Raw genomic sequence first — 10225 nt, forward strand, 5'->3', positions numbered from 1 at the left:
ACAACTCAAATTACTAACTTACAATTGACTTGGACTTGTTTGTAACTCAAAAAGAATACTAACTCAAATAAAAATAAAATAAAATTAGATCCATATTCTTGGATCTAGGGGATTCCAACCAGACCCATCTTGAACCCTAAAAAGGCTGCAAAACATGACCAAAATACCCTTGGGGGAACTCGGCCAGCTTTGGATGGCCTTTTTTTTTTGGGGGGGGGTGGGTGGTCAACCTTGTTCACATCAGTATGACTCCAATCAAGTATACTTGGCTTTTATTGACAATAACCAACATGAAAAGACATTGGAAGCATGGCTGTATTATGGACCATAGTTGATGTATCAGCTATAAGTACATCCAGGAGGATCTACAGAGAATATGGAAAAAGGCAACATAGAACTGATCCCAAGCAATGATGGGTACAAGACAAATATGAGATAGAGCCAGAGGTTATCATCTTGGGTCATGTCAAGGGCTTCAAGACCAGCCTTCCTAGTTCATAAATGGATTACGAGTAGCACACCAGGATTAAGCCTTTAAGTTTCATTTTTTTCTACTTTTCCATATCTATTTATGTACCAGGGCTTAAAAAGCTGATACATTTCTAGGTGACCAAACTCCTAGACACACCAAAAATGAAGAAGAGACAGAACAATTATCCCCCTTTTGTTCTTTATTGAAAATTAAAGCAGGAGACATGATCCATGAAATACTCTCAGCACAAACAGTGAGGCATAAAAAGATTATATCATGGACCTGTATTAAAAACGTAGCAGCTAAGGCTATTGGCTCATAAAGGCCCTTGCTTCTACATGTCGTTCTCTTTTTCCAACAAAAAATAGGATAACCCCTTCACTCGGTGCATTGATAAGGGGGATTCAACACATGCTATGAGAGGCTATTGAGGGACACAACATGTGAAAATGGAGATAGGAGTAAATGAAAAAAACAAGTGGGACTCTCCAAATCAAAAACCTAAACTGAAAATGCCAGCTCCAAATCTGATCCAGCATACATACAGTAGAACAACATAAAACAAATCTGGAACTAGGCCCAAAATGAAGAGACAACCCTTCCAGCAACCCCCTCCCCAACTTCTTCCCTTCCCCATGTATTTTTTGGTTTCTCATGAAGCCTTAATCTACTAAAGCATTTTGGTCTAACAGACAGGGTCGGCCAGTGTATCATCTCTGGGTCAAAATCATCAATAGGTGAATTGTCAATTTGATAATGTAGATTGATTAAACCAGAGAAAACCATAAATATTTTAAAAGCATGATGCAGAAGTCTGTCAAAGACCATAAAGAATTATCAAATACAACAACAAGCATCATAGTGATAGAGAGGGTCAGCCAGTATGTCATGTCTGGGTCACAACCATCAGTTGGATGATTTGTTAATTGAACAGTCTAGAATGATTATAACCCAGAAAAAAACCATGCACATTGAAGTCCATGATGAAGAAACCTATCTAAGACAATGGAGAACGAATACAACAGCACGGTAACCATATGAAATTGTTGATGGAACTGGACAAAAGCTTCTTTTTTTTCTTTCTTAAGACCCCAGAGAGGGTGGGGGACAATAATGGTGGAATATGCATGGGAACCCATCTATCCTTCCACTACCTTTCCTGGTGTTATCACTCCCCTCTGCTCTGCTTCAGATATCATACTGTAACCTATCCTGAAAAAATGTTGTGTGAATGAACTAAATCAGGAACTCTGGAAACATAAAGATACACATGCAGAGACAACTGTTGAAATGGTAAAGGGGCCTTGCATAAGTCCCACTGGTCAACAATGGATCCCACAACATATATTTCCAAGTCCAGCCTAACCAGCCAATAAATATTATGGTCTCAAATAGAATCTTTTACTCTAAACTCACCTATCTTTGACACTGCAACATGGCTCCATACTCTCAAGCTTTGCAGCAACAGTTGCAACACAACCCTTCACAATATTATTCAAGTATACCATTGGTGTCTTCCCAATTAGCTGTTACATAGCACAGGGATAGAGCAAGGTCAGGAATACAATATTCTTTTAGGTATTTAACATGATGAAGTTATGTAATAAAAAATTAATAACACTAAGAAAAGTTTGCTAGCATTTAGGTGCAGTATCAGTGTGTCACATAAAGCAGTCTACATCTATTTTGCACTAGTGTTACAAGCCATAATTAAGAAGCATGAATCAACTAGAGAAGATTGTATTTGTCAATCCATCAGTTCAAGTTGCAACTACACACCAAACTCCTCTAATAAGATATGACAGCTTTTCTCTTTTTTCATTTCTAATAGTAGAAAGAAACCCAGAAGTATCAATCTTGATATCAAATATCAAAGCCAAACAGCTTTAATCATGGCCAGTGGAGCAACAATGAAAGAGAGAAACTATCAGATAGTTTCAGGATATAACCAATTTCATCAGCTTGAAGACAAGGTCAGTGTGCCAGACTGCTGAATGCTATACACTCTCAGATGCACGCTGATAAGCCCCTGATATCAAGAGTCTATATTCGACAAGGAAAGCACTCCCAAGGAAACGATTGACAGTTTGAAGAGTGAAAAGTCTGCGTTTTCAACGAGTCCTAGTGCATTCAGGCGTGCAAATTTGAAGCATGAAGAGTCCTTCTCGTTAAGGTTATTAAATTAGATTTAGAGAGTCAAGAGTCATAATACATCTAGGTTAGGTTACATTACAGTTAGGTTTCTTTTGTGAGTCCTACTCGAGTGGCTGATTTTGTTAATTAATTCGATAGGATGTAATTGCTATAATAGGGGGAGGATGAGTGAAAGGATAGAGAGAAGTTTATGTGAGAGCCATTGCTCTTGGGTAGCCGTAGGAATCACCTCTGCTGGTAGATTATATTGTTTCTTATTCAACTTTTATTCAAAGTCTCGTTTTTCTTCTTGAGTTATTCCACCTTGTTAAGTAACCTCATTCGGTACTTAACAAATTGGCATCGAGCCATCGATTCTAGGGGAATGGTCAAGAGTCGAATGGAGCAGAGGGTAGAGGAATTGGAAAGTATCGTGAAAGAGATTCAAGGTCAAGTGGGACTCCTAGCACAAAACATAGAGAAGGAGAAAAGGCCAATGACGAGTTTAGAGATGAATTAAGGTTCATGTTATCGCAAGGAAAATCAGCAGAGATGCATACCTTAATGCGGAGGTGACTAGAACCGATGATTCTTCCGCTCATCAACCGAACCAGAGACTTCCTTCCTAGACATCTTAGATGCCATTTCACGGGGAAATCCATGGGATGGATCCACGCTGAAAGGTACTTTGATCTTACAAACTCAGCGATGAAGAAAACTCCTCACCCTTTTTTTAAGGTGCACCTAGATGATACGCTTCCAAACTGCCCCATTGTCATCATGAGAAACTTGAAAATCAATATCTATCGATTTAACTCCCTGAAGACTCCCCGCATTGATTAATCACAAGCAAAGTGGAACTTTCAGCATATAGAGGTTTAGAAATTACACCCCCTAGTGAGTGGTTAAGGGGTTTTTTTCTGGTTTAAATAAGTAAGCTATTCATTATTTGGGCTCACCAATTTGGGCCATATGGACCTCCCACCTGGAGGACAAATGGAGTGGGGAAATAACCTCTTTTGGCACCCACTCAATCGCCCAAATCTACCTCCTTTATTAACTTCGCCCACCCAACACCATTTAGGACCATCGTTCACCGATACCGCTTTAACGGTTCTTCCCAACCATTACCCGCTCTTCCTCTTCACATCTCACCTCACTCCTCACAGCTCCCTCCTTGTTATCCCGAATCGATTGGCGGGTATGTTTCTGTCCCCTACTCCGGCCTCTGCCCTCTACAACTGTTCTTTACTCCCACGATATAGTCCTTCCCAGGGTGTCTGTCTTGCCTCTTAGCACTCTCCTACCTCTTTGGTGGGGATCTTCACCACCCCTAAACTAACGACATATGGCTATAGTCATCTTCATCGATTTAGCCCACTTTCTCCTCAGTTGTGAGCCTTGTTGGAATCCACTTTCTTGCTTTCTGACATTCGGTACTTTTCCTTCATTCCTCCTCTTTTCATTTTTACCCTTTCAATTTGGGTACTTGATATAATCTTCTAGATGGCTCCCTAGTCCATTTGCGCTTAACCATATTTTGTCCCCCTAACTTGGATCCAACCTCTCTTAAACACTTAGTTCTCTCTTCCTTGATGGATCCTACACCTCGCATCCCGTCAGGCTTTCAGTCCTTCCTTTATTCCCTTTCTCATTTTTCTAACCAACTCCCCGCCCACCGATCTTCCGAGTCCCACCTAATATTCACCCTATCGTTACCCACTTCTCAGAACAGGTCAGTTTCATGTTACCTTTCACCTGTTGTCCTTACTCCATCCGATCTTTGGTTCAATCTGCTTTCTACTATCTCCCTATAACTCACTTCCACATTTCCCATTCCCTTCCTTTGGATGAGCTCGGAGCCACTTTTCCGCTTATTTGACGGATACCCCAATTGATGCAGTGATGAAAACGGCTTTTCTACCTTGGGCATTACAGTTCCTGTGCCTTTGCTCTCTGCTCCCCACATTTCTCACTATCTGGGTATTTCGACACTTCATTTATTTTTGTTCTTTACTATTTTTTATCACCATAGGAACATGTGGCCCATTTCAACCACCTTTATACTTCTCACCGCCACCTTTAGTCAACCAATGCATTTTGTTCTACTAGTATTTGGACATATCATATCTAAACTCCCACCCCGAGATTATCTTTGCCCCCTCCAATCTTAGCCTTTGGGTTTTTAGGATTAACCGTATTCCCATGTTCTCCAATTATTAAATTCCCTCCACTCACAACTTATTGAGAAGATGCATTTCTGTCAGCCCCTTTAATCCCTCAAGACAGCCATACAACCGTTCCTTGCGCCTTTCCAAGTTTTTGGTAGAGACTATGCTTCGTTTTCTTGCTTTTTGCCCATCCCTTCCTCTGGCCGTTTGTCCCTCCCCAACCAGTCTTCTTGAAGACTAATGCATAGTACTTGCCTTCAAATCTCTTACTTTGGAGACATTTCAGTACACGATCAAGTCTAATATTTCTAACACCATTGTCTCGATCAACAGTGGTCTTAACTTTTGGATTTGATTTTAGATATTTATCTCCTCCGCCCCTGCTCTCTCCGTCGCATGTCCTTTATTCATGCCCACTTGCGAGTAGACTGATCCTACACCCTCGGACCGTTACCAGAGATCGTTCCCTTCTAAGGATCCCACTCCCCCTCCCTTCGGCACCTTACTCTTAAGATCTTATCATCCCCGATGGGTCACCATTAATTCCCAAATTACTTTCGAGTATCATTCTACCCCATTCTCTTCTTTTTGCTTCCTTCCTGTTATCTGGTAGGAATGGGCTCTGTCCTCATTTGTGCTAGTTTGATGCTTGTCCCAATATCGCCATGAACCCCTGACTCCTTCCCCTCCTTCCTCGCATTTGCTTGCTGGATTTTTTGGTTTCCCACTAGGTAATCCTCTTGTTTAGTTGCCCTATCCAATACCGCATTTCATCCTCTTTCACACCCTTATTCCCCGGATGTGGCTATCTCTTCCAGTTATCCCTTCTGGGTTCCCTCCCATCGTCTCCGTCGAGATCGTTCTTCCTTATTTTTTGATGGAGCTTTTAAATTCGGTACCAACCTCAAGTTCACTGCCTACCATCCTCAACGATGTCCGTTATCCCCTTAAATTTACCTCGATGTTTTTGCGCTCCCACCGAGCTATTAATTTTACCTCCTTTTTTATCCTTTCATTCCCACAAATGACTCCCTTTCAGTTGTGTTGCAGCCCCCTCTCTTCCGTGTTGGGAGGATGGTCTCTGTGGATGGTTTGTTTCCTCCCTTCTTTGGATCTCCATCTCGTCCCTGGATGTGCTTCCCTTCCTTCTTTCTGATTTTTTCTTCTCCCTTATCCTTCCTCCCCCCTACTCCCTCCTCTTCCTCCTCTTCCTGGCCTCCCTTCTCTCTTTCCCATATTCCTCCCCCTTTTCCTTTCCTTCCCCCCCTTCCCCCCTTCCCTTTTTCTGGCTTCCTCCCCCCCTTGCTCCTTCTTTCTCTCTCTTCTGGTTTTGTTCTACTCCCCTTTAATCTTAATCTTTCTTCTCCCCTTTCCTTTTCCCTGCTACTTTTGGGGGGAGTTTTGCCCCATATCGAGTCTATTTCCGGAGCACTCCCGGACATTCTTTAGAGTAGAGAGTCTTCTTTTCCGTCCTAGTGCATTCAAGCGATCGGCAAATTTGAAGCATGAAGAGTCCTTCTGCGTTAAGGTTATTAGAATTAGATTTAGAGAGTCAAGAGTCATAATACATCTAGGTTAGAGTTACATTACAGTTAGGTTTCTTTTGAAGAGTCCTACTCGAAGTAGGCTGATTTTGTTAATTAATTCGATAGGAATGTAATTGCTATAAATAGGGGGGAGGATGAGTAGAAAGGGATAGAGAGAAGTTTATGTGAGAGCGATTGCTCTTGGGTAGCCGTAGGAATCACCTACTGCTGGTAGATTATATTGTTTCTTATTCAACTTTTATTCAAAGTCTCGTTTTTCTTCTTGAGTTATTCCACCTTGTTAAGTAACCTCATTCAGGTACTTAACACACGCACAAACCTTAAGTTTGATAGATATCATAAATAAGGCTTTTGACTAGGAAGAAACATTTTGGTGGGCATTTGATCAACCACAACACTGCTGAGTTTGATGTAACTATATGCAAATAGGAAGAGAATAAGATGCAACAGAACACTAATAAAAAATTTAAGGGAAATTTTCATTGCCACCCCAGAGGTGTCCCATAAAATTAATGCCATCCCCTGAAATATCCAATTGGAAGGAAGGTGCTTCTTCTTGGGAGCTTCATAGGCATGGTAAGCTCTCTTATCAGAAATCATTTTGCAAACAAATTCTTTTGTGCAATTGCTGTTCTCTGGGTTCAGGTTGGACACTGTTAATGGTTTATCCTATGAAATCTTCAGGATTGGGTGTATTATTTGACTAAAGGTTCTTTCTTTTTCTTGTGCATCCCCTCTCTTTTTCTTGCAGTTGGAAAGAAGATATTGAATCCCCACAGTTGTGGGGGTAATATTGGAAATCTATAAATAAAAACTAACTGAAAACTAATGGTTTTAGTAATAGGGAGGGTGGCATTAATTTTAGGGGAAACCTCAGGAGGTGGCACTTAAAATTTCTAAATAAAAAAAAAAAAACGTCACCCAGCCACAATCCTTTATCTAAAATCACCCCCAATCATCACAACAATCAAATAATCAGTATATACAATTATAAGAATCAAACAAACACAATTAAAAATTTTTAAATGGATAATGAGACAACTTCATTCATTAATTTTGAAATCAATTCCCTGCCGGACCTTAATTTTACCCAAATCGAGATCTCCTACCTGAGTGACATCATTGGCGATGTTGAGACCTACGCTCTTTGTTTCAGGTTTCACGCTAAGTGCTTTACAAAAAATAGAGGTAGAGATCTTCTTACTGGATGCAGGTTTCTTATTGAGATTTAGAGCTGTAAAATCTCGACATTGTAGGACATCTGAAAACCCCAATCTTGATTGAGGAATTGAAGACGAATGGCTTGATAAGGAAGCCATAGTTGGGTCTGTTCTGCTCTGCTTCGGCTCTCACACCTTCACTCTCTGCGTGAAGAAATTGAATGATATTCTTCGCAGAAGTCAGACACTTCCACGCATCTCGCGTGGTCTGATCGAGCTTGGAAATTATAAAGAAGGCAAGGTTAGGTTGATGTGACACGGACAGCGAACATTTACGTGCCATCATCAAGTCAACGATCGTTCTCTAAAGAACATCCATACCTCACTTGGACAGGTCAGCTGTCGATTCAGGAATCCATTGAAGAAATTATTTTACTCTAAAGGCATGAATAAGCACATCTAAGATGTTTTTTATAATCAGCCAAAAGAAAGAACTATATATGTATTACAGGACTAATAAATGACAGCCCAACTAACAGTTGTGATCTTATTCAAGCACTCCAACACTCTTATCTATGCACAGAGTCATTTTTGCATTCAGATTTACTAACTTCAACAATTGAGGGATTAAACTTAGTGGATATCTAAACAGTCAGTTATGAGTTATGGCACAGAGATCTTTCATATCTTCTTTATAAACATCCTCCATAGCAACAGAAAGACTAGACAACAGAGCAGCAACTTGAGAATCTTCCTCGCTTCTTCCACTTGCAGCCTTAGTACATTTTCTTTTCCAGACAAGGGAGAAGCAGCATCAACCCATATTTAAAACCTTCTTGTTGTTACCTGCAATCCAAAGGATAGGAGCATTAGCATATGACCAAATTCATCTGGAATATTCTTAATATCTAACACCCAAAGCCAGTATCGGGATTTTTTTCAGGATTGAGAGTGGTGAAACAGAAGCAGAGTCATGGGAAAGCTTTTTTCCCTGCATTCCATAAATGGTAGCAGGTTATTGTTAACACAGAGAATGTGTATTTTTTGTCCTGAAAGAAGCATCCAAGTTCTTTTGGTAATGTGGTTAATATGGAAAATTTTCAATGATAAAGTACATGGAACAAAATCCTCTTGTCCTAGACAAATTGCATATTTGGCATGGCAAAAAAACATGAGAGTGTCATTGTGTCAGCAGCCTTCCAGGTTTAAGGTCTCGCCCTCATAACAAGAGAGATTATATGGGTGTCAAATGGGAAGCACCCTCAAGTAATTGAATTGAGATAAATGTGGAAGGATCTTCTTTAAACAATTAACAATTCTGTTCAGGCAGGATTGGGAAGAGTAGCTCAAAACCAATAAGGGAGAATGCAATTCTGTTTGTATGAAGCTTTAGCTATACAGTGCCATTTCAGTTCCATCATTGCAGAAGCTCTAGCTATAAAGAAGGCTTTACTTTGGGCTTATGAGCTTGATCTTCCAAAGATTAAAATTGAAGGGGATTATTCCAGCATTATCCACCTCCTGAACTCCAGTGGCTCCGATGCTCCGTGGAAGATAAGGACCATTCTTTAGGATATCAAGTACCCAGCCCCAAACTTTGATCAAATCAAAATTTGCCATGTTCTCTTAGGACTTGTTTGGTTACATGAATTCAGAGATTTGAAATCTCTGGATTCACAATGGGAGATTTATACCTGGTTGGTTGTGTGAATCCTTAGATTCATGAAATCTAGGGATTTATCTTTTTACACTAAAAATGTGAATTTGTAGATTTATGGGTATGAATTAAAATCCAGAGATTTCACCTCTACTACAAAAGTACTAAACATTTGAACCTGACTCCATAGATGTTTTTTCAAGATGATTCTACAGATTTCATTCCAAAGATTCAGAGCTAACCAAACAATTAATTTTATGAACCATGACCCAAAAATTCAGGTTAACCAAACAGTTAATTTTATGAACCATGACTCCATTAATTTGAAATCTCCAGACTCAAGTAATCAAACAGGCCCTTAAGGAAGCTAATAATGTGGTTGATCACTTAGCTGATCAAGCCGCAAGAGGTCAGCTTTCTTTTCTTGTCAAACACTAAACACCCCCCCACCCCACCCCCCAAAAAAAGAACAAAAAGGGTTAGTTCAAGTGAGTTACTACAAAGTTCAATGAGTTGACTTGGAGGTTTGAGGCTGGCTACAAACATAGTTCTAAATTGTTGGTTCTATATCTAACATGGGGGATAGCATGATGTACAATCATAATTATTCTAGAGAGGAGAATGATAGAATTATGTTGTATTATTTTTAATATAATAAAATAATATATGTTTCATATTATTGGATTTATAAGTGCGGAAGACTTTCCTTTTGTTTATTTTAGGAAAGTGTCTTTTATATAGTCCCACACTGGAAACCGTGGTGTCGGAATCCAAGTTAATTAATAGATACTGTCTATTAACGTTGATTTATAACAATGAGACACGCCATTGCATGTGCAATGTACAAGCGAGGACGGTGTACCGTCCGAGCGCGCACGCACACACGCGGCGTGGGCAATGGGCATTTTCTGGCGCACGCACTTAGCACTTAGCAGAGTCATGAACTGTTCAGTAGAGGTACCTCAATGCTTATAAATAGCCTCAAGTTTCTTAACAGCAAAGATACGAAAATATCTCTGTTCTTGAGTTTTGTTAGTGCTTGGCAAAACTTGAGAGATTCAACTCAAGTTGTGCTTCTTTGTATC

The 10225-nt window shown here is 40.1% G+C and overlaps 1 protein-coding gene across 1 annotated transcript in view; it reads right to left on the reverse strand.

Annotated features, from left to right (window-relative positions):
* Nucleotides 1-7984, reverse strand: part of LOC149022120 (cysteine synthase-like) — a 28953-nt gene extending 20969 nt beyond the window's left edge. Inside the window, exons 1-3 of the mRNA XM_089150293.1 lie at nucleotides 7433-7984; nucleotides 1889-1998; nucleotides 1627-1684 (exon numbers count right to left, since the gene is read on the reverse strand). Of these exons, the coding sequence (XP_089006419.1) occupies nucleotides 1627-1684; nucleotides 1889-1998; nucleotides 7433-7642 (378 nt within the window). The 5' untranslated portion in view covers nucleotides 7643-7984. The remainder of the gene's footprint in view (nucleotides 1-1626; nucleotides 1685-1888; nucleotides 1999-7432) is intronic.
* Between the last annotated feature and the right edge of the window lie 2241 nt (nucleotides 7985-10225).

The sequence above is a fragment of the Hakea prostrata genome, chromosome 3 (genome assembly GCF_041222555.1).
Source record: "Hakea prostrata isolate BN-2017 chromosome 3, UWA_Hpros_2, whole genome shotgun sequence".
In the NCBI taxonomy this organism is placed as follows: domain Eukaryota; kingdom Viridiplantae; phylum Streptophyta; class Magnoliopsida; order Proteales; family Proteaceae; genus Hakea; species Hakea prostrata.